Consider the following 25,551-nt stretch of genomic DNA (forward strand, 5'->3'; position numbering starts at 1 on the left):
CAGACGTCGCCTTTCTCACGGAAACCTGGATGAGCGCCTCATCAGCACCCGACATCGACATAGCCATCCCGGACGGATACAAGATCATCCGAAGAGACCGCATCAACAAAACAGGAGGAGGCATCGCGATCGTCCACAAGAACACCATCCGCATCTCGAACAGCTCCGACGACACCCTCATAGCCACCGAACACCTCCACTTCCAGATACACACCGACCCCAAGACAACACTCAGAGGCACCCTCATATACAGACCCCCAGGACCTCGTACACAATTTTGCTAAGACATCACTGACCTTGTCAGCCCACACGCCCTCCCTTCCGAGGACTACATTCTCCTAGGAGACCTCAACTTTCACCTGGAGAATAACAACAACAACAACACCACCACCCTGCTTGATAACCTCGCCAATCTCGGACTCAAACAGCTGGTGAACACCCCCACCCACTACGCCGGACACACGCTCGACCCAATCTTCTCCTCCAGCAAACACCACAGGACTCCACTGGACGGACCATAGCTGTGTCCACTTCAGCTTCAGAAAGACAACTACCCACCACCACCCGCAACAGGTTCCCCGCAGAAACTGAACAAAATTTCCCTCGACCAGCTCACCACATCACTGAACCAAAACCCTCCCGCCAGATCTACGGACCCAAATCAAGCAGCGTTTAATCTCGCACAATGGATCACCCACTGCGCTGACGAACTAGCACCCCTGAAAAACCGTCCCAACAGACCAGAAAGCAAAAGAGCCTCCTGGTTCAATGACGACCTTAAGAACTCCAAAAAGAACTGCCGCACCCTCGAGAAAACCTGGAGAAAAAACCCAACCGCAGACAACATGACCACCTTCAAGAACGCCACCCGCAAACACCACCAGCTGATCCGCACCACTAAGAAGTCAGCATTTAAAGACTGACTAGAAAACAACGCCCACAGCAGCAAAGAACTCTTCAGCATCGTCAATGAGCTCAACAATCCCAGCGCCGGCAACAACGACATCACTCCCTCTCAAGATTTATGTGACTCACTAGCCTCGTTCTTCCACAGCAAGATCGCAGACATACATAACAGCTTCAGCGACCTGTCCTCTCCCCCTACCTTTGAACTGAAGCCCCCTACCACCACCCTCCGCACCTGGACCCCAGTCAGCACCGAAGAAACCATACGCATGATGAACTCCATCCATTCCGGATCTCCAACTGACCCATGCCCCCACCACATCTTCAATAAGGCTGACTCCGTCATCGCACCCCAACTCCGAGATATCATCAACTGCTCCTTCAACACCGCTACCTTCCCGGAAAGCTGGAAGCATGCCGAGCTCAGCGCCCTCCTGAAGAAACCTACAGCAGACCCCACCGAACTTAAGAACTACCGCCCCATCTCGCGCCTCCCGTTCCCCGCCAAAGTCATCGAGAAGACTGTCAACAGCCAGCTCGCCGCCTTCCTTGAGTCTAACGGCTCCCTTGACCCTTCACAGTCCGGATTCCGAGCTAACCACAGCACCGAGACCGCCCTCATCGCAGCTACAGACGACATCCGGACACTGCTCGACAACGGGGAAACAGTGGCCCTCATCCTCCTGGATTTTTCCGCAGCGTTCGACACGGTATGCCACCGCACCCTAGTACATCGCCTCAGGAACGTCGGATAACAAGATAAGGCATTGAACTGGATCATCTCGTTCCTCGCCGGAAGAACCCGAAGAGTCCGTCTCCCCCTTTCAGATCAGAGGCCACCAAAGTCATCTGTGGCGTACCACAAGGATCTTCGCTCAGCCCCACCCTCTTCAAAGTCTACATGAGCCCCCTTGCATCCATCGCACACCAACACAACCTAAACATCATCTCCTACGCTGACAACACTCAACTGATCCTCTCCCTCACCAAAGACCCAACCACCGCCAAAACCAACCTACACGAAGGGATGAAAGGCGTAGCCGAATGGATGAAGAACAGCCGCCTAAAACTGAACTCGGATAAGATGGAAATCCTCATCCTAGGAACATCCCTCTCTGCCTGGGACGACTCATGGTGGCCCACGGCACTAGGCAGCGCACCCAAACCAACGGACCATGCTCGCAACTTAGGATTCATCCTAGACTCCTCCCTCTCCATGACCAAACAAGTCAACGCCGTCTCATCATCATGTTTTAACATCCTACGCATGCTCCGAAAGATCTTCCGATGGATCCCCACCGAAACTAGGAAAATGGTCACCCAAGCACTTGTCACCAGCCGACTAGACTACGGAAACACCCTCTACACCGGAACCACAGCCAAACTGCAGAAAAGACTTCAACGCAATCAGAACGCCTCCGCCCGACTCATCCTGGACATCCCTCGTCACAACCACATATCAGAACACCTGAGAGACCTGCACTGGCTCCCTATCAGCAAGAGAATCACGTTCCGTCTCCTCACTCACACACACAAGGCCCTCTACAACCTAGGACCCAGCTACCTCAACAATCGCCTATCCTTTTACACCCCCACCCGCCAACTACGTTCGTCCAACCTAGCCCTCGCCGTGATCCCACGCATCCGAAAAGTCACCATGGGAGGAAGATCCTTCTCTTACCTGGCGGACATGACCTGGAATTCCCTCCCCTCTCACCTCCGTCTTACCCAGAACCACCTCTCCTTCAGGAAGCATCTCAAGACCTGGTTATTCGATCAGTAACAAACCCCTTTCCCTTAAGCGCCTTGAGACCCTCTGGGTGAATAGCGCGCTATACAAATTTCTGACTTGACTTGACTTGACTTGACTTGAGTGACTGTAAGCAACTCCGTCAACCCAGAAGCAGTCACTCGGTCACCTTTGCACTTGTATTGCAGTGGCTTTGTTTATTAAACAGTGCCCATATTTATACTGTTAGCACTTTACTTGTGCAAATTTCAGGGCTCACAAAACTTTGATGAATCGAAATTCACAACTGAGGCTACGTTCGCAGTATATAAAACCCCAAGGATAAATAAAAAACATTGCCATTTACAATGTGTATAGCTCCAAAAAATACAAGACCTATTCCAAAGTATAAAACATTGCCATTTACAATTGCAATAGCTCGAGCTCCAACAAATGCGAGACCTATTGCATTTCCAATGCTTGTTGTTTGTTTTTTTAGCTAAATTTGAGGTTTGTAGGGGATTCTTGGTAGGAAAATGTTGTGGGATCCATGCATGCCTTACCTCCCTGAATCCCCCGGATGTATAGTTTTCAGAAATATCTGGGCGTGGTAGGTTTCCCTAGATGGCCGGCGAGCCCGGGATCAAAAAACCAGGTGACTCCCTTGCAAAACTGGGTAGTTTAGTGAAAGAAAATGTTGATGCCTCCGCAATCCATACTGGGCCCTTCCCTGTTGCAGGCACTTGGCCCACCCACACAAGTGAGGTACCATTTGTATCAGGATACCTGGGGGAAAGCTGGGTGGTAGGAAATGTGTGATGGTCAGGTGATCCCACAGTTTTCATTCACAGAAATGGGAGGAAAATGTGATTTTATTTCTTTTCTTTTTCTTCTTTTTTAAATACATTTGAGGTTTGCATGGGATTCCGGGTAAGAAAATGAGGGGGGATCCACGCAAGTCACACCTCCCTGGACTCCCCCTGGGTGTGTAGTTTTCAGAACTGTTGGGTTTGGTATGTTTCCCTTTATGGCAGCTGGGCCTGGGACCAAAAACGCAGGTTACTCCCACGCAAAAGCAGGTTGCTTTGTGAAATCGATAATTTTGAAGTATCCACAGTAAGTTTTGGGCCATTCCCTTCGGGCACCAGACCTACCCACACAAGTGAAGTACCATTTTTATCGAGAGACTTGGGTGAATACTGGGTGGGTTAAGGTTTGTGGCTTCCTGCAGATTCCAGAAATTTCCATCACAAAAATTTGAGGAAAATGTGGGTTTTTGTACAAAGTTTGAGGTTTGCAAGGGATTCTGGTTAACGGAACCTGATGAGACACACAAGTCACCCCGTCCTAGTTTACCCTGGGTGTCTGGTTTGCAAAACTGTACAGGTTTGTTAGGGTTCCCTAGTTTATGGCTGAGCAAGGGTCCAAAATCCACAACTAGGCACATTGCAAAAAAATTGTCAGTTTTCAGTGGAAAAATGTGATGTGCCCACGTTGCGTTTTGGGCCATTTCCTGTCGCTGCACTTGGCCTACACACACAAGTGAGGTACCATTGGTATTGAGAGACTTAGTGAAACACAATTGACTTTCTATGCATTTCTGCCCTCCAAATGTAAGATTGTGTGTAAAAACGACGTCATTTTGAAAAATGCCATCTAATTCACATGCTCGTATGGGTACCCATAAAGTCGGAGATGTGGAAATAACCACTGCTTCTAAACTCCATATGTTGTGCCTATTTCAGAAATAAATATGTTTCATTGATACCTATTTTTCACTCTTTATATTTTATCAAATGAATAGATGTATACCTGGAACATAATGAAAAACCATTGCAAGGTTCAGCTCAGTTATTGGCACTGGGTACATTGGGTTCTTGATGAACCTACAAGTCCTGTATATCTGCGCAACCAGAAGGGTCCAGCTTACGTAATAGTAAATTGCCTTAAAAAATCTGACATACTTAGAAGCAGTTATAGGTGAAAATGTAGACACAAATGGCTGTTCTTTTCAACTCCAATTCAATATTATTTTATTTCAACTGTTACTTTCTATAGGAAAACCTTGAAGGGTCTACACAAATGACCTCTTGTTGAATTCAGAATTTTGTCTACTTTTCAGAAATATATAGCTTTCCGGATTCATTATTGGTTTCACACCCATTTCTACCACTAACTGGACAGACGTTGAAAGCACAAACAATAGGAAAAATAGTCCCACTAAAATTCTAAAACTGTGTACAAAATGTTGGTTTTCTGACAAAAATCTGCCTGTTCCTGAAAGCTGGGAAGGAAAGAAATCTAGAATTCAAAGGAGGTTACTATTGGCTCCGATCGTCCATGATGATTGTCCCCTCTGGGTTGAGAGTATAAGTCTAGAGAAACTCCTGCCTACACTGGGTCTTATAACGTGCAATAAAATAAGTGACAATGGAAATGATGACAAGGGGGGTTTAGACTAAGTCTCCAAAGACTTTTTGCTAAACTCTATACATTACTGAATTTTCCCCCATCTGGTCACTGAATCCTCACAGAGAAGCCTGGGTGAAAACTTTGGGAAGGATACTGCATGCAAAGAGCGTGAAAGGAAACATAACATGGCTTTCATGCCCAATGCAGATATACAGCACAAGGAAGTCAATCTGAAGTTTATGTACAGATGGTGTTGCACACCAGGGAACATGAAAACACCTACAAGGTGTGATGTCTTTTGGAGCAGCTGTGGCGGGTGTTGAGTCTTACTTCGTATTTTGTGATTATGTCCAAAAATGATTCCTTGGGAGACCAGTAGCTGAAAGGGGAGATAAAGGTAAGTGATAATGATCCATCTCTAATGTGACTTGCGGAACCCATTTGGGAAAGTAGCACTGACTTCGTGATATGCCGTACTGTGCAGTGAATTCACCAGTGGTGAAACTGGTGAGTGCTTGTATCTTGAGTAGGGGCAAAAGCCCACAAAGTTGCTTTAGTTCAATAGGATTTGGTCCATTCTCCCTCTGGAGCATGTGTATGCCACGAGAGGATACCTAAAGAAACTGAGTTACAAATGCCATTCTTTGAGTACATCTCTAATGACTACAAGCTCCTGATCTACAGCATGACTGCAGATTTGTTAAGTGTGTGCTGGAACCTTCATTGGGACTTGAGTGAAAGGGAATGCAGGATGTTTATCATGTTGAATGTGAGTTTTAACTGTCAATTGTGAAACTGACAACATTTATTAAAACAAAAAAAAATCAAAGTATAACACTAACTTGGCGATAGATTCCTACTTCGTTGGCGCTATATCAACCATAGACTCCTGTTAGAAAAAACACAGTCGCCAAATATGTTAAAAAATAGAGCCAGGTCCTGTAGCCCGTAGATGAATGAGCCTTTTTTACAAGCCATGGGTATTAATGCATTTAGCCAGTCAAAATGTTTTGGGGGCTCCACCATTCTCTATCAAATGCGGGTGCTATGTTTTTAGATTTACGGTTTAACTGGCCAAATACACTAATTGGTCTGCTTTTTTTTATTGTTTTACAAATGCCACCCTTTCTTTGTTGTTTCACTCTTTCCATATTTGCAGTTTGTAAATATCTACATGTAGGAAACTGAAAAGAGTTTCGAGTTTTACTTACATCTTTTCTTTGACAGCGGCTGTCGAGTTTGATTCAAATTCTCCACCCGGTAGCAGCTTAAATGGAACCTCTACCGGTGCTAAGAAGCTACGTGGTCCTGAGACCAAGAAGCCTTTAAAAGGTAAAGGCAATTCCTCTGGGCAAGGTGCTGTGACTGCAGGTGGAGACCAGAGCAGTTCTGGAAAGGGCGATAGCAAAGGTGAGTGTGTGAATCAGTCCGGGGAAGGAGCATGTCTTTACATGTGACTTCCATCAATGAAGTAAGTGATATGTCTCAGGATATCTTCCATGACTGAGGTTACAAAAAGACAAATGACCATGATCTAACTTACAGTTCGTTTTAACTTCCTATAAAAGTCAGAAGTTATCAAAACTTTCTATTGGGAGCAAATTATGTATTCATGTTTATTTTGTTCAAGCCACTCCCTAATGCAGGACCAACATAAGTTGAGGCTTCTGATTTATATAAAAGTGTGATCTGCAAGAGGTCAGTTCTCGCCTCGTTCTGATTTCATTAGTACATTTCAACACTCCCACTCGGATAAATGAATTTAATTGGAAAAAAACAACTAATAAAGCATTACCATAGTATTTGTTTATTATGGTACACAGTGGGTCCTAGTTCTATTGCTTAGAACACAAGTATAGCACCAGCCTTCACACATATGTGACTGACATATGTACTTTTTGAAACATCTTGTGCTTTGGTCATTTTTTTTATATAAAACATTTTAATAAACATTTCCAGTACAACAACTTCAAACTGCTGCAGCAAGTTCTTTGGATCACTTGGAAATACATCTCCAGTAAGGTATTGGTGAGATGAAATTATAGTTTGGAAATCTTTTAAAACCATACTTCATGGACAGATTCTATATCTGAGGCAGACTCCATCTACAAACCCCAGGTATGCTTGTGCTTTTATAGGCAAACCCTGAGTTTGCAAATCTTTTTTTTCAAGACCCTACATTGACCCATCTCAGCTTTGCGTTTATCCAAGCTCGGGGGCCCGTAGCTCTCCAGATGTGCATATTCTTCTGGGCAATTAATAATCTCGGACCTACAAAAGGTTTCATATATATGTTGAGATTAGTCTCATCCGTAATGTTTAGTGGCACGGATATGAGAGTGAGGGTAATCCTTTGCTGTGTCACTGCAGATACAAGTTTTGCAACCAACGTCCAGTACCCCTGAAGTATATGGCAGCTCTGTACCGAATGTAAAAAGTCTCCCAGCTCAGCATGACATTTTAATACAGTGGATGACTCCTTGCCAAGGCGCCCTAGTTTTTCCTGTGTTTAATCAATACTATGTAGTTATTCAAATTTGAATAACATGTACCTGAGTAAAATTGTAATTTCTCTTTGAGCCATCAGTGCCTCCTTCCAGCAGGCAGCTTTATTTGCCCAATCTCTTATTACTAATACTTTCTAATTTCTGAGAATGAAATTGTGGGTGTGTATGACGAGTGTCTTGGAAATACGCTATATCTTTTTATTAGGGAGTTGAACTATAGTTATTTTTGCTTCCAGTGGGCTCATTTCTGGTAATTCCATTAATGTGGGCAAATGATGGTAATATTGCATGTTTAATTTGCAGGTGTTGAAATAATTGGGTATTTAGTAGGCCAAAGTCTTCTTACAGTGTAAGCATGTCTTGAGCTGTGTGGTGAGTAAAGTCCAACAGCAAACTCTGTGTGTCCCAACCTGTAAATCCCCCTGGGGCATTTACTCATGGTAATAGTGCCCCAGATCTAAGAGGGGTTTATTGAGCTAGTCTCTTGCACCATCCCATTGTGTGGATCATATCTTTACAGACTGTGATCATCGTGTCGGTGGCCAGGGGGAGATATGGATGGGATTGTTGCCTCCCATTGCATGGGGACACCGCTGGCTCTGAGGTGAACTTGGCTAGTGTTGTATAAGATAGAGGGAGGGAGAACAAATGCTCCTGTTATGCACTGGTGAAAAGGAGGTCCAGCAGACCTGGTGAAGCAGAGTAGAAAGGCTGGCAGGAATCAGTCGTAAGGGCAGCTGAGGGATTGGTGGGGAGATCACACAATTACACTGTAGTAATGATTAAGGCAGCAGGGGGAGCTTTCATCCTAGGCTACTAGCTGGCATTCCCAAGTTCCAGTCCACCAAGCAAGCGATAAAAAACCTCCACTGGTTAACAGTAAGGAATCGCATTAGATTCAAGACTTTGTGTCTCACCTACAAAGCTCTCAAAGGTCTTGGACCAGCATTCCTCAAACAGAAACTCTTCTACTACCTACCGAAAAGATCCTTACGATCTGAACAGAGACATCTATTGGTAGTGTCACGCACCAGGACGGTGACATGGGGCGACCGATGTTTCACTAACTCTGCAGCCAGACTCTGGAACACGCTTCCTACTGAAATAAAACTGGCACCCTCGCTACTACAATTCAGAAAGTTGATAAAAACCTGGTTATTTGACCAATAAACCGATCAGGATTACATTTTTTTCTAGGGTAGACACATGCCTAATCTGAGATCTTCAGCTAAGTCACAGCGCCAAGACACCCACGGGTATATGCTGCGCTTTATACATTTTTAAAATAAATAAATAAATAAATTCCAAGGTCAGTAAATGGAGTGCCATTAATTTGAGCAAAAGTAACTTCTGCTGTTTATAGAACTTAGTAGTAACTGGGATTTAAAGGGCTAAAATGTCATTGGTGAGGAATGGATTAAGAGAGCAGGGAGCTGGCATTGGTCATATGAAGGGCACATCTGTAATCATGACATGGGAAACCTCATTGAAATATGAAATCAAGCATCAAGGGCAAAAATACCAGAGGATATGGAGGAAATCCAAGCTAGCAAGAAAACGAATAGGGCAACGTCCGAAACACTAGTGACAGAAGAACTAGGGCAAAGCTACACAGACTGGTAGAATGGAAACAGGTGATGTATTAGGGCTGGTGCACAGATTCAAGCCATTGAGGCCTGAGTGGACATTACTGCATTGGTGTAGCGCCGCAGACTATTAGGCGGGGGTGGGAGTTCTGTGATGATGGTTGGTTTAGATGGTTGGTCAGTGGTGTAGTATGGGATTGAAGCACTGCACAGGATGTGACCAAGGTGAGGAAAGGAACAGTGGAGGTGAGCAGGGTCTGGGCACAAGTTACAGAAAGATGTTGGGCATATGGAAGGTATCGGGTGATACGAGCATCTGTAAGTGTATGGTGCGGTAAAATTGGCTGATGTATTTGGAGTACTGAATCCAGACACTGAAGTGGTCTTGTGATTGGATAAGTGACTGCATAAGTTCGATTGTAGGAGACAATGTTCATAACCGGCAGGGCCCCGATGTGGTGGAGGACCTGGAATCTGAAAATAGTTGGCAGCGTGTAAAGGACAAAGCTGATCCCTTAGGAAACTGGTAGTCTGATCAGGGAGGGTCCTGACAGTCTGGAAAGGACAAGCAAAATGATAGATCGAAACATGGCGCAGAGCTTCTAAAGAGAGACCAGATTATGCATCTATTGCACTCTCCCCCCCCACAGCTCTGAGTTGTAATGGGCACAAAACACTTAAATGAATATTCCCCTCCCCTGCATTTACACTCAAGTGAGCTGCCAGACCTTCATCGGAATAAGAGGGGCATACTGGCTCAGTACAATCCCCTGACAGACTGCACAGCTTGGAGAAACAACCCTGTAGTTCAGAAATGTGCCACCTGCTCTCTGGGAGTAAAGCAACTCTTCTGTGAAGGGCCACAAATGGACCACCACCCTTTGGGGTCGCCAGTATATTTGGATTTCCATGTTTATTTTAGGCGCCAGGCCCACTATCAATATACAAGTTCTGTTTAGCCAATGGTGCATTTGCAGTATTTCTGCCAATGAACTCAAGGATTAGTTCCCTGAAACAATAGGAGTCCGACATACATTTGGCAACACCAATGGGATCCACCTTCTCCCTTCCTGATTGGGTGGGGGCAGCAGGTTGCCCACAGCCTGGTTCTGCTTATCTGATTATCACAATTGCAAATAACAAGGCGCAATGGCAATTATTTCTTACTATAAACTGGAATAAATGTCATTATGGTTGTACCAGGGGCAGGAGGATGAGAGCTAATGTCTATTTGTCATAGATATTAAAAGGTTTTGTCCCTCAGAGTAATCATCTTCATGCACCCGCCTCGAGCAATATAAATTCCACACCCCAGCTCCAATGGCTGTCCCTTCATTGGAATCTAAGTTACAAACCGTTGAGCTGAACAAAGGTAGCTAACATTATAGTGCTGTTTGTAGAGAGCGAGCATAACATGAGAACCACTGTGGAGCAATTATTATTTCTTTAAATTTTTTTTGTGGAAAACCTTTATTTGTAATTCAAAGTACACCGCTATTCAGCCGTACATCCCGGAGGCCAGGCAGCATTATAAAGCGACATAGAAGTGTGCACAAACCAGTAAAAGGAGCAGTCAGGTTTAATTTTAAATTTTATAAGTGAACTCAATGAACCAGGTGAAAACCGAAAAGGGACAAGGATAGAGAAGAAAAGGGGGGAGGAAGAGGGGGGAGAAAGGGAGAAAGACGGCAAGGCAGAGGAGCATAGAAAATTGGTAAGGCACATATCCAGGGGGAGAGGCGGGAACTTCCGCATCATGAAGTAAACATATCAAGGAAGCACACATGTGTAAGGGGAGCAAGAAACAGGATTACGTCACGTGAAAACCTGGGTGGAGGGATTAGCTATGGTGAGAGACGAATTTTCGGTTGAACTATCTCCGGGGGCACACAAATGTCACCTCTATACGAGTTCCAGGTACCCCAGACCAGTCCCCACATCTTGGGCTTACCCCGGGCCAGGTAGACAGTCTTCTCCCGGAGTATGCACCAGTCCATGTTGGTTTTCCAAAGACTAACAGTGGGGGGGGGCCGGAGCGCCCCATCTCTGGGCAATGTCCCTCTTGGCTACCATATTCCCCAGGGTGACCCAGCGGGTTTGAGTGTTATTGTAGTCGGTTGGACCCCACACATTCAGCAAGCAGCGTCGAGCCTCCGCAGGCAAATCCACACCAGTCACAACCCGCATAACTGCATGCACTCGCTCCCAGTAAGAGGCTATGGCATGGCACTCCCAAAAGGTATGCATGAAAGTGGCCATCGCGCCACATCCTCTTCTGCAAAGGCCATCCTGGGAAAGCCCCATACGAATCAACCTGGGGCCAGTGACATACACCCTGTGGAGTACTTTCAACTGAACCAAGCGCAGTCTGGCCGAAATAGCCACCTCCTTAGGGGAGGAAACCGCAGATTGCCAGTCCTCGTCATCCAGCTCAGTCCCATCATTCATCCAGAGGTCTCGTACTTTCACCAGCAGGTCCGTCCGAACATTAATACGTTTTTTGTAGGCCAGGGAGATGGCACTGTCCGGCATATGGCCGTCCAGCACCCTGTCCTCCAGCGGGGATGACTCGGGGACTTTTTCACCGACAGGCAAGGAGGACGTGAGGGCGTGCCTTAACTGCGCGTATCGAAAATACTCCGTGGCCCCCAGTTGAAATTCCGCCTGTAGAACAGCAAACAATTTAATTTCCCCCCTGGCCATCACATCCGCCACTTTGGATATCCCGATGAGGTCCCATCGATCAAATCCTTTTGAATGCCACAATTTCCCCAGCAAGTCAGAGTCAAATAGGGGAGTAGCCATGGTGAGCCTATCCTTCCACCCCAGAGTCTTCGTAACCGCCCTCCACAAGTGCACTGCGGTCCTGGTGGGACCAGTCAATTTCCGGTCCAGAGATCTAGAATACAGCGCTCTGTAGTACATCCCGTCGTTCATGAGCCAGCGATCCATGGCATACCCCGGATTGACCACCGGTCCGTAAAAGCCATGATTGATAGCCACCAATTGAGAAGCCCAGTAGTACCGGCGCACGTCTGGCAAGGCAATACCGCCGTCATACCACGGAATGGTCAGTTTGACTACGGCAATACGCGGCCTGCCGTCCCACGAGAGGGTACGCTGCAAGCCCTCGATCTCCCTGAAGTATTTAGAAGGTACTGGGTCCTGCGTGTTTTGAAGCGCATACAAAAATCTCGGCAGGGACATCATTTTGAACAACGCCGCACGGCCCAACAGGGACAGCGGCAATCTTTTCCAACCCTCCACGTCACGCCGAAGGCGTGCCAGAGGAGGGAGCAAGTTGTTCGCGTACCGTGCCCTGGCATCCGTTGAAATATAGATGTCCAGGTACTTGAAGCCCTGTTGCGAGGCCTGTATTGCACAGCCCCTAGGGAGACGCGGAGTGTCCCCGCGGAGCACGTAGAGGTAGGACTTGGACCAGTTAATGACCAGGCCCGAATATCCACCAAAGGTACCCAGTACATCAAATACCACAATCAAAGACCGACAGGGGGAGGTGAGGTAAAGAAGAATATCGTCCGCATATAGCGAAATACGATCTTCAAACCCCGGCGACCATTTGATCCCATTAATATCAGGGTGAATGCGGATCCAAGCAGCAAGTGGCTCCAGCGCAAGGGCAAAGAGGAGCGGTGATAACGGGCAACCCTGTCTGGTACCCCTGAGCAAGGCAAAGGAAGCTGACACGCGGCCATTGACCGTTATGTTGGCCATCGGGGAGGAGTAAAGGAGCCGGACCCAACTGATGAAGTCAGGCCCAAACCCAAACTTAGACAGCACCGCCCAGAGGTAGTTCCATTCAAGCGAGTCAAACGCCATAGTTGCGTCGAGCGAAGCCAGGACTGTTGACTCGCCGAGCATGTGCGCCCGCGCCATGACAGCGTGGAGTCTTCTAAGATTAAGGGCTGTGTTACGGTGAGGTATGAAACCGGACTGGTCCGGGTGGACCAAGTCCGCGATCACGCCCACAAGCCGATTGGCCAGCAGCTTAGCCAGGATTTTGGGCTCGGCGTTCAGCAAAGAAATAGGGCGATACGACCTACAAAGGTCTCTAGGCTTCCCCTCCTTATGGATGACCACAATGGTGGCCAGGCGTTGATCCATTGGAAGTTCACCAGCGTCTCGGGCTTCCAAGAACATATTCCTCAGGGGCGCGGCGACAGTGTCCGCTTTGATTTTATACAGCTCCACCGGGAGACCATTGGGACCCGGAGCCTTCCCGGAGCGCAAGGACCTTATTGCTAACGCCACCTCGTCAACTGTGATGCCCCGGTCCATGTCATCGCGCTCAACATTCGACAGGCAGGGGAGTTCAATCCCCTCTAAGAAGGAGGCCGAGTCCGATTCAGTCAGAGCGGAGACCGATGTATAAACCGTCTCAAAGTAGTCAGCAAACGCCGCGGCAATAGCCGTGGGATCAGTAACAACCAGACCATCGTCACCCAGGATCTCGGGCACCACACGAGAAGCTAGCTCCTTCTTGTCCAGCCAGGCAAGTAGTTTGCCCGCCTTGTCTCCGGCGTCGTAAATCCTCCCTTGCTGTTCCCTGCCCATCGCCTTGGCCGCATCAGTAGCAGTGGCACTATATTCCGACTGCTTCAGGGAGAGAGCATGTAACAGTTCGGGTGTCGGACCCAACGGCAATTGGGAGTTCAGGTCTGCGATATCCGACTCCAACCGTACCATGTCTTCATCCCGTCGCCTGCGCACCTCAGCTATCAAGGAGAAAGCCTCTCCTCTAAGGACAGTCTTAAAGGCCTCCCAGAGGGAAAGGGCCGACGCTACCGTACCTGTATTCTCCGTGAAGTACAGATCGATAGCTTTAGCAAGGAGGTCTCGAGTCTTGGGGTTGCGGAAATACCAGGGGTTGACCGGCGCCACCCTGGTCGCCGCCGCAATACCAAAGTCAAAGGAAACCCAGACTGGAGAGTGATCAGATATACCCCTGGCCATGAGGCGAGCCCCACAGACGGCCTGTGCCTGAACCGCGGGCATCAGAATGTAATCAATTTGGGAAAGACTACCGTGGGCCCCCGAATGAAAAGTGTACTGACGTTGGGCGGGATGTAAAAGTCGCCAACAATCAATAAGGCCCATGGTGCTCATGAAGTCTGGGAGCCATGCTTGTGCGCTGCGTAGATCTCTGGACAGAAAACGATCCAAAGTGCCCGAAACCACAGAGTTAAGGTCCCCGCCCAGTATCAACAGCCCCTCCAGGAGGCTCAAAATGGCGCCTCCAAGATCCTGGAAGGTAGCCGCTTGCAACCCCGGGGGGACATAAACAGAAACCAAAACCAGGGTACGTCCCTCCCATCTGCTCACCACGGCAACATAGCGGCCCCTATCGTCAACCACTGTGGACTCCACCTCCAGGGGAAGAGACATGCGCACCATTATCCCCACCCCTCGGGATCCCGTAGAGAACCCGGAATGGGCCACCATTTTGAACCCCTTTCTATTCAGAGCTTTACAAGTATTACCAACGAGATGAGTTTCTTGCAGGAGAATAACATCGGGAACACAACGTTTAAACATTTGTAATACAACACCACGTTTAATACGATCCCCCAACCCATTCACGTTCCAACTAAGTACATTCAAAATCTTACCCCCCATCATCAAAGATGCCCCGTCCCAGCCATCCCCCCCAGAAAGCAGCCAACGAAACGGTGTATTCGAAACAGTAGTAGCCTCGCCATGAGAAAAGTAGGAAAGGAAGAGCAAAAGAAGAACACACAACCCAACTACCCCCCACCCTGCACCCCTGCATTAGACTAGAAGCCACCCCAACTAGCAGTGTGCCTGTCGCCCCGTGTAAACTAACCTACAAAAAGCCCCCAGAGGAGAAAGGAGACATCCTATCACCCCCTGCTACCCTCCAAAATTGAGAAAACAGGAAAAATAAAAAAGAAACAAAAGTCAATGAATGATGCCATCCGCATAGCTCCTCGCAGAAAGAAGACCAACATATTATAGTTTATTCCTGGGAACCTGGGCCGCCCGACGCCCCTTCCGACAGATCCTCCGGAGTAGTCCGACGCTGAGGCAAAGTGTCCAGCCAGTCCCCTGCAGCATCTGGCAAATCAAAAAACAGCGTCCGATCACCATGTTCTATTCGCAGTTTCGCTGGGTAGAGCATGGAGCTACCTCAACCCCATCTCCCTCAGTCTTCGTTTCACTCCCATAAAACTTTGGCGACGTTTCTGTACAGCCTGAGTGAAGTCGGGGAAGAAATTCACGTCAGCATTCTGAAACCGCAGCGGACCGCCACTCCTTGACGCCTGCAGGATTGCGTCTCGGTCCCTGTAGTTGAACAGTCTGGCAATGATGGGGCGCGGGGACGCACCCAACTTCGGTTGGCCACCAGGCAGTCTGTGAGCTCTCTCGACCGAGAAGAATTTACTCAGGCCTCCAGGCGCCAAGTGCTTCACAACCAGTTCCTCCACAAACAAATCCGCGGCTTCCTCCTCCGCACCCTCCGGCACACCTGTAATTCGGACGTTCTGGCGCCGTGCCCGTCCCTCAAAATCATCAAGCCGGCGCGCAAGCATCAAATTCGCGGCCTTCAAGTCCCGCACCTCGGTCTGCACGTCCGACACATCAGCAGTCAGGCTCGACGTCTTAATGTCTAGTGACTTGACCCTGTCGTTCGTCTTTCCAAGGTCGGCCCTGATGAGGTTGAGCTCGATCGTAAGGGTATCCACCTTGCTGGACAGCACTTCATGTTGGCTGTGCATCTCGGCCTGCACGCTAGCAATGGCTCCCATCACATCTCGGAGGGTGGGTTCGGAATCTTCTGGGGACACGTCCCGCTGCGGGTCTTTAGTATGGCCCGATGCACCCGGCGAACCTCTAGAGTGAGAGAATCGTTCAGGGATGGTGGACTGCGAGTGGAGGGGTTTCCTGCTGACCCTCGGAGGCTTCCCTTTATCCGGATCTCCACTGCCCGCCATGTTGGGCGACGGGGATCGTACGATCCAAGAGGGGGCAAGCCAATAAAACCACTTCCACTCGATCAAAACCAACAAGTCCCTCCACCGTCCCCAGGGAACAGCAAGCCCCCAGGGAGATCAGCAGGGCCGCCGGACCTCGCAAAGCAGATAGTCCCACTCGAAATGCCACCACACAGGGGCTCCGTCACCGCCCCAACAATGCCAGGCAGCTGTGGCGTCGTCGGCACCAGGCTTCCCGACGGTGTAACTCGGTACAGGAAGCCCGGATCTTCAATCTGAAACCGGGCGCCGCATCAGCATCACCACCGCAACTGATTCCCACCGTCGTGGGACAGGATAGTTGACAGGATCAATACGGAGGATCGGAGGGTCTTCGGAGCTCCGAGCTTACGCGGCCATCTTGGTTGCCCGCGAAGCTCCTCCTCCTGTGGAGCAATTATTAAATGAGAATTAAAGCTGCTGCTATCCAAGATCGTTACATTATATTTTCTCTTAGATCATGCTCATAGTGATTTTTTTAATCTATATATTTCTCTTTTAGAAAAAGCTTTGTTTGACTTCTATAGGTTTTGTGCTGGTGTAGGGCAGAGTGTTCAAAAGTAATAGAAGGGGAAGATGGGACCCAAAATAAATAGGCGCATATGTTTTGAGTAATATGTAATGTGCATTTTTGGTTTGAGCAGGCACATAGCATCATGGCTCGCTGCAATACCATCAATTTCAATGGCTTTGAGGCAGCTGTCTTCTATTTCCGTCTCTGAAATAGTTTTGCCTCAATTCTGAAAATAAAATTCGAGGACTTCTACACTATGGAACCTGCTTGGCTTTTTGGGACTGAATACGAACATATTAGGCCACATTTCAATTTCGAGGACTTTTTGAAATTCGAAAACCCTCGAATTCACAACATATCTTTTTGTAAAGGCAATTAGAGTGTTTTCATTATTGACTCAAACAATAACATTGGTCAAGTATAGTCCCTAGCAAAACCATAACATACTTAGACTTTTAACAGCACAAAGAAAAGTACTTGGAACATTGGAGTGGTGATGAGGACATAACCTTCAATATTAGATGTCTATATTCCCTATATCTAACCAGAATGTTCTTTAATGTAAGTTGTATCAGTAAATAAAAATGAGTTGGACCTCTGACTTCAGAAGGTCTTTAATGCATGTGCTTCTGAAAAGCATACCCAAACTGAAAAATCAGTTTTAAAGAGTAAAGTTATTTTATTCTATAGAATTTCTTGAATGATAATCTCCCTTTTCTTGCCTCTAATGTAGAATCTGTGAAAACACTGGTAATGAATGGAAAAGCACCAGTGGATCCTGAATGTAAAGCCAAAATAGGCAAGGTAAAGTAACTTTCACCTGTATCAACTTTGGTGTATAAAATTTGTGCTCATAATATACCTGTTGTATGACCACACCTCATGCTGCCAGCGCATTTGCACTACGGTTAGTCTTAGAAGCTCATCATTTGCAAGCTGTACTTAGACCAAAGCCCTGAGCTCTTCTCTCCGTGAGTTACTATTAACCTAGTCCGGTTTTCCCAGTTTAGCCAGGTGGATTCATGTTTTTTATTTTAGGGTTGTTTCTTTTATGATCAGATCTTAGTTTTTGTTTTCTTTTTGTAATTTTCTGGATGTATCCCCTGTACTGTAATCTGTTGGAAAATGGCCGTCTCTGAAGGGTCACCCCAAACGTTTTGCCTTCCTTCTCTTTTCCTGACCTCGTTTTTTTGACGTTGGGACTCTGAGCATTTTACCACTGCTAACCAGTGCTAATGTGCAACTGAAAGTGTATGTGCTGTCTTCTCTAAACATGGTAACATTGGCTCCTACCCAGTCTTCATGTATAATTTACTTATAAATCCCTAGTAAAGTGCACTGCATGTGCCCAGGGCCTGTAAATTAAATGCTACTAGTGGGCCTGCAGCACTGATTGTGCCACCCACATAAGTAGCCCCATAACCATGTCTCAGGCTCACCACTGCAGAGCCTGTGTGTGCAGTTTTTACACTGCCATATCTACCTGGCAAGTTAAACCTCTTGAACAAGTATATTCTTTCCAACCCTGGTTGAGTAGACACGTCCCTTCTCTGTCCATTTCCTGCTTTATCACTTTCGACCGTCCCCAATTCTGCCTAACAGGGCACCAGTTCTTCGTTCTGCTGTTTCAGATTCCTTTCATCCATTGAGAAATGTTCCTGTTCCTGTAGTGTCGTACTCAAGATTGATAGCTGTGTATTTAATGGCCCCCAAAGAAGGGACATCTAGTTCCAAAATGTATTGGGCTGCACACCTTTGATCTGCATTTCTACAACATATTATTTGCATTGGAAAAATATGGAACATGGATTCATTGTCATAATATGTATAATGTATGATTGTTGAAATCATTGTAATATGTGTTGATTATCACATGGAACTGTTCAACAAAAATGTCATTTGTTTGAAACCAATTGTGGTATGAGTATTCTTTGAAAAATTTTGTAGTTTTCGCTGGAAACAATTGCAAATAAGTGATCACAAATCTTGTATATATTTAATTTGTATTGCACGCAGTTTTTCAAGCAAACACTGTGCTTGAGTTTTTTTCCAAGTTAAACCTCTGCCAGGCCTAAACCTTCCCCTTTTATATATACTTCACCCCTACAATAGTCCCTGTATAACCCACAGGACAGGGTCTCATGGATTTTAAAAGGCAGGACGTGTACTTTTAAGTTTTACGTGTCCTGGTAATGAAAAACTACCAAGTTAGTTTTTCACTTCTGCAAGGCCGATCTCTCCCATAGAATACCATTGGGATTCCCTTATTACATCTTTTAAGTGTAACTTCCAATTGTGAAGAGCAAGACTTTTCAAGTTTAGTGTCACTGAACTCACAATTTAGAATCACAACTAATGGTGCAGTTGGGTTTTAAATTCCATTTTAGCAAATGCCACTTTTAGAAAGTTGCCATGTACTTACTTCAGCCATTTGGCGCCTTCTGCCTGTCTCTGGAATACACGTCTGGGGTGGGTGACAGCTGGCTTTCTGTATTCCCTCTAGACAGTCACACACAAAGGAAGGGTAGGTATGCCTGAGTGGTCATCTGCATGCAGGTGGCCCATTCTGAGCAGGTTGAGAGGGAGGAGCTGACACGCCTAAAAAGGGCTGGGCCCATCCCCACACAAATAATAGATTACCCCCCTGTAGTGTACCTGGAGCCAGGGCAGGAAAGGAGAGCCCCTGTGCACTTCCGAGCTTTTTTTGAAGCCTTCTCCTCTTCAAACGCACCACTGGGTATAACAACCTGACCTCCAACACTAACAAACTAGTACCCTTCTAGACATGTGACTATTCTGCCAAGAAGAACTGATGTGCTGCTGAAAGAACTTCCACTCTGCTGGACTGGTGCAATGCTGAACTCGGCCTCGCTGAGTTGCAGCAATGCTGATTTCTGTTTCCCTGCCTGGATGAGAAGGGGTGGACCTGCACCACTTGAACCATAGTGACTCGAAGGGCTTACTGGCTTGCCTCCTGTTGCCTAAGTCTCAGGGACACAAAAAACTTAGAACTCTCTTGTTCCAATCCTTGGGCTAATCTGCTTGTGAGTCTGCCGTGCCAAGTGATACCACCCCGGTCCTGGACCCTTGGAAGTGGACCTAGGGGTTTGCTCCAGTGGAACCGTTGAATTCTCTGCTGCAAGAGCAGAATCGACGGATCGGCACATTGCAGTTCGTACCACCGCATTGCACTCGTAACCTACATATCGCCGCTGCTGCATGGAGAGGATCGAGGCATCTCCTCTACAGCATGGAGAAACCCATTCTGAACTGACTCTTTGATCACAGACCCGAGGCATCACTGCAGTTGTGTGGAGACCACACTGCATGCAAATACTGGGTGAATTCCTGTATCCTTTTTGCATATTCTTACAGCATTTATGCAATCCGATAAACCCAGCCCCCGACATAGTGGAGCAACCCATCTAGTCTAGTTTAGAATAGCCAGCTCAGAAAAACAACACATTTTCCTCCAATTCCTCTGCCAAACAGCAGAAGGGCACAATTTAGGCTTGGTGACAGAAGGTGAGCAAGTAAATGAGAAATTATCTAACAGTAAAACACTTATCCAAATTTGAAATACAGGCAGGCGTGGCTACGCAGGATGGTTGACCGGGCACGCTCCTAAGAGGCTCCCGTCCGACCGTGGCATTATCTTTCATAATCCTACCCTAATTGCAGCTGCTGACCCTGTTTGCGGTGCGCCGTCTCAACACACCCTCACACCCCGGTATACTTCTCTATGGGGCCAGGGGATGCCCTGGAGTGCAGTGGTGCGCAGCACCTCGGGGTAAGCCTGGAGGTCTCCGGGGAGCGGGACCCAGTGGCGTCATGCCTTGTTGGGCCGGCTGTGTTCCCCTTACCTCTGGGGGACCCTCTATAGATTGGTGGTGTCTCTCGCTGCTGGGAGAGAGAGCGATCAGGCTCTTGGCATTCCAAACTGAGGCGCAGAGTGCATAGCCCTGGCTCACGCTGGAGAACATGCCTCGTATCTCTGCGCGACATGCTGTTTGCTATGGCCGGCTGGGATTCAGTGTGGGACACTGAGAAAATTCCTGATGTGGGATGGCTGTGCGGACTGGTGAGATCACTGCCATTGGCCGGAGTCGCGCCCCCTTGGCGACCCCATAGACACCAGAGTCTCAGTGTCAGATACAGGCAAGCAGGGTCAGTGCCCTGGAGGTATGCCACCGACAATTGAAGGCCTCTCGGACACACCTGGCACAGTAAAGGCCCTGATATAAGATGGCGGGGTGAGCGGGGGTGATCACCACCATTGGTCGGAGTCACACCTCCTGGGCGTCCCACGTAGTGGGTATCCTCTGGGCATGAGGACTGCTTCAAGGGTGACATACTGCTGCCTTCTTTAGAGGACGCTAATTAACTGTTCAGCTTTGAGCCCGGCTGGTGGCCCATGTGTTCAGGCGTGAAGTACTGCTGAACCCCTTTGATACCCATATTGGGAGGAACAAACACTCTGGGCTCCCACAGGGGAACACCATGGCGCAGTACACCACTCCTGGGATTGCCTTGCAGTGGCACACATGCCAGGCCACCAGCAGGGGGGACCAGGATTCAGAGATCTCTGCTGATACTGGCATTCATTCAGGGCTCTAGGGTGGCCCTGGAGAACAAAATAGACACTGTGGCCCTCTAGGTCAACCTGCTGTGCATGGACCTCCACAAGGTATCTGATAAGGTCCAGGTGGCTGAGGGTTCTATTGTGCGGCTCAAAGCTGAGATGGCTACCTTACGAAGCAGGTGGTCACGGTCACTTCCATATCAGGGGTCCTCAGAGGCAAGGTCACGCTGCAACAACGTTTGACTCCTGGGGTTCCTGAAACAGGTGGAGGGGAGTGCTGCCAAACACTTTGTTGAAAAATTGATCCGTGATACCCTGAACAGCTGTGGATTGCCCTCATTGTTCACCATCGAGAGAGCGCATCAAGCCTTGGTGGCTCCAACTCACCCTGGGGCACGCTGCGAGCCATAATAGCCTGCATACTGAACTCCAAAGAATGGCACTGCATCCTCCATGCGTACAAGGATACGGACAATGCCAGGTAAGCAAACCAAAAGATCTCCATTTACCCTGACTTATCCAATAAAGTGCAAGGGGCCCGAAAAACATTCCTAGAGGTCAAAGCTACATTTCATTCAATGGGCCTCTGCTACATGTTGTATCCTGCCAGACTGATGGTGTTGTCGGGGGCAAATCTCACTTTTTGTTAATCCAGAAAATGTGTGGCTGTGGTTGGATATCTGGGACAAATTACCCAGGAAAAGAACGGGGTCCTGGGGATCTGGGACTTAGGGGTCTACTGGCACTGGTGGTCACGCCTGGAGGGCAAGTGAGAGGAACGTGCCTGATCATGGACAATCCCCTGGGGGGAGTAGCCCCTCCAGGGTTGTAAATTATGATGATGGTACCATGGCACTGGCCTCCTCGGAACAGCAGTTGGAGCCAGGAGAGAATGTATGTTCTGGGGCACAGTTGATGCAGGGCCATTCTGTGATCTGATGTACTGCCACAGGTTATGCTTATGCGATGTAGCACTGTCTAACCACCCTTCATTACTTATTGCAGAGGGAGCTCTTTTTCCTTCTATTTTATGTTGATGGGCATGAACACAACAGGGATCGTTGATTTGGGGGCCACTGCTTTAGCTTGGTATATCACATTCAGGGTGTATCCAAGAAGGTAATATATTCCCCCACACCCTCCTTTGCATGTTCTCAGATGCGGGTGTGAGCTCAAGAGGCAAACAAAAAAGACAATAGTGCCACAAACGAACATAAGAAATAAAACAAACGAAGAACACGTGTAAGAAGGGCGGACCACTGGGAGAGTCCAGGACAGCAAAAGGCGAGACACATTACACGTATTCACCAGTGAGAAGCAGCCATTTACAGAGGGCATTAACCGAAGCCAATTGAAAGCATGGGAGATTCTTCCAGCCCTTGTTCTAGATACAGCATGTCTCGCTGAGACAGTGCATGCGCTGCATAGGTGAGACCTAAAAGTAAATGCAAGTTAAATTAACCGGTGATAAATGTACACTTTCAGGTTGTGAAACCTCAGTTAGCAACTACCATCACTGCAGATATCTGTGTGTGTGTTAAGGCTCAGTGACAAATAATTGAACCCTAGTCAGTGCAGAGGAATAGTGACCTTTGTATTTATAGTCCGGACCACTGGAATTATGCAATTGTCTAGCACAATGTAGCACATTTTGCGGTTAGCATTAGTTCATTATTTTAACATTTTAACTCATGGTAATACTGTTAGGGGAAATTTTTCGCCTCATTTGTACCAGTTGAACTCCTAAATACAGCAATAAGCAGCTACAAGATTACCAGTCAATCTTTGGAAAGGGCCTTCCTCCGCTCCGGAACACTTTGCCTTGTTTTTTTTTTTGTTCAAGTCGTTTTTATTAAAGTTTTAAGAAGCAAACAAAATACGAACAAATAGAACAATCACATGAGTGACAATGGCAGGTGCCAATAATCCTACAAAATGGCAAAAATGGTAAGAATGGTGGCAACCAAAGTGAGAGACCTAAGAAGTACAAATTAAATAGATAAGTAGATAAGCAAATAAGTAAATGAATAAACAAAGAAAAATTTAAGAAAAATAGAAGTTGTGCAGGTGCTTAGCTATGGATCAGTGAGATCAACGTTACATATGGTTAGATGAACATTCACAGGATGCTAGGGAGAGGTCAAAGCTGCACAATACAGTGTAAAGTACAAATGCAATAAGCAGATATATCATTATATTTACGCAGACGTGAAGGCAGTAAGTGATACAATAAAATATAGGATTACCCTTGAAGATGTCATTATAACACTCCTTTTCAATTGGATGGATGGTTCAAGTCAAGGTTCATGGAGGGTCATATGAGAAGGATGAAGCATCAAGGGACTTCCACAATTTTTTATGCGAGTTCCGCTAGGGAGAGGAATGTAGCGCAACATTATCTGCTCCCCTGAGGAAAGATAGCCATTCCTGCCAGATTTTAAATGGGACCTCCTTGGAGTCTTTCCATTTACAAAGTATGACTTTTCAGACTAAAGTGAGCATGAGGTCAAGCAAGAATTGATCATTCATATCTTCAATCCTGGGATCTAGGGCACCAAGTATAATATAAGAGAATTCCCTTGGAGGTGTTACGTTGAAGGTTTGACTTATACATTCAACAATCTTATCCCAATATCTTTCCAATGTCAGGCAATAGAAGATCATGTGTGCAAAGTTGCCAGTGTGAGAATTGCAATTCCAACTAGTCGAATTTTTGCTAAGTTTGTAAATTTTTTCGGGTGTCCAGTATGTTCTATTTATTAGCATAGGTCTGGTTTGCGATAGTATTGGCGATATCTTATTAGAGAATGGGTAGGTATGTGTTTTCTCCCAGTCAAATGGGATATTACTGAAGTTGAGTTTAAAAGAAATATATTTTATATTGTAAACTACTCAATGTAATCATGTTTTAACGTATTTTGGACTTTTTTTGTGTGACTTTTATGGTTTACTTTCGTGAAACCGAATAAAGTTAATTTGAATTGAATTGATATTACTGGAGTTGAGTTCAGATTTACATTTTGTTTCGCATTTCAGGTGGGATTTGCGTGGCTTAGGAGACAGAAGCTTATATATTTTAGATACAGTGTGCCCTGACTTTAATAGCTGTGCTAATCTTGAGACTAGTGAAGGATGAGATGGTTTGATGGAGCTGATCGAGAGGAGAGATTTTAGTTTTGAGAAGTTCTAGAAATCTATCGGTTTTTATCCTTAGCGGGCCTTGAGGGCATAAAAAGGTAATGATAGTTTCTCAGTAAAAAGGTTTTTGACTAAGTTTATGCCTTTTTCTGACCAATGTTCCCAAAAGGAGCATCTCACCATCAATCCTCAGGTTCAGATTGTACCAGAGGGAGAACAGGTTAGATTAATTGTTTTTTATTATGAAGAGGTGTTCCAGCTGTATTAAAGCTCTTAGTGTTGAGCAAGATGTATTTTGAGTGGGGAAGAAGGGATATGTCCATGGTGAGGCGAGCAGACAGAGGCATATTATTGATGATCGATCTTTGTACGTCTATCCAAACTGGGGTGTAGTCCGTTTGAGGTACTAGCCAGTTGGAGTCTTGTTTGCAAACATACGCTGTTTGGTAGTTCCTAAAGTTAGGAACACCCAGACCACCCTTCTCTTTTGGTAATTAAAGCTTTTTCATTGATATTCTGGGTTTCTTGCCTTGCCAGAGGAACATATTAAAAAGCTTATAGATTCTATTCAGAAAGTCATTGGAAAAGGTCATTGGTAATATGCTGGCTAGATAGTTAACAAGAGGAGCAATCTTCATTTTTAAAGTCTCAGCTCTTCCCCAACAGGAACTTGGGCGACCAACCATCTAACAGTGTGGAACTTTTTTTATGAAGCCCGTGCTCATTAACTTGAAGGGTGGTGATCAGGTCTCCATTAAAGTCCAAGCCTAGTTATTTGAAGCATTTAGTCTGCCACAGGAGGCCGGAGTCACCGATAATCTCTTTCCCACCAAGGCTGTTTATGAGTTTTACCTCAGTTTTATCTTTGTTTTAGTTTGTATTCAGATACCGCAGAAAATTCCTCTATTGAGGACATGAGGGCAGGGATGGCGGTTTCCTCATTCTCAGAGACAACTAATGAGTCATCGGCGGTTATCTTAACCGTACAATCACCGAAACGTATACCTGAAATCTGGCTGTTGTTTTTGAGGTGATATAAAAAGTGTTCAATTGCAAGGAGAAATAGGGAAAGAGAGAGGGGGAATCCCTGTCTAGTTCCTTGTTCTAATTTGACAGAAGATGAGAGGCATCCTCCCGCTCTGACCCTGGCTGTCGGGTTAAAAT

At 46.7% G+C, this 25,551-nt stretch overlaps 1 protein-coding gene across 2 annotated transcripts in view; it reads left to right on the plus strand.

Annotated features, from left to right (window-relative positions):
- The window catches only part of PARP2 (poly(ADP-ribose) polymerase 2), a 388,402-nt gene that overhangs the window by 134,234 nt on the left and 228,617 nt on the right, over window positions 1–25,551 (plus strand). For both annotated transcript variants that reach the window (XR_015297579.1, XM_086931868.1), the window contains exons 5-6: window positions 6,275–6,457; window positions 17,401–17,471. Coding sequence is in view for 1 of the 2 variants with exons in the window: in XM_086931868.1 (XP_086787994.1) it covers window positions 6,275–6,457; window positions 17,401–17,471 (254 nt within the window). In the remaining variant the exon portion in view is untranslated. The remainder of the gene's footprint in view (window positions 1–6,274; window positions 6,458–17,400; window positions 17,472–25,551) is intronic.

The sequence above is a fragment of the Lissotriton vulgaris genome, chromosome 7, assembly GCF_964263255.1.
Source record: "Lissotriton vulgaris chromosome 7, aLisVul1.2, whole genome shotgun sequence".
NCBI classification, from domain to species: Eukaryota; Metazoa; Chordata; class Amphibia; order Caudata; family Salamandridae; genus Lissotriton; species Lissotriton vulgaris.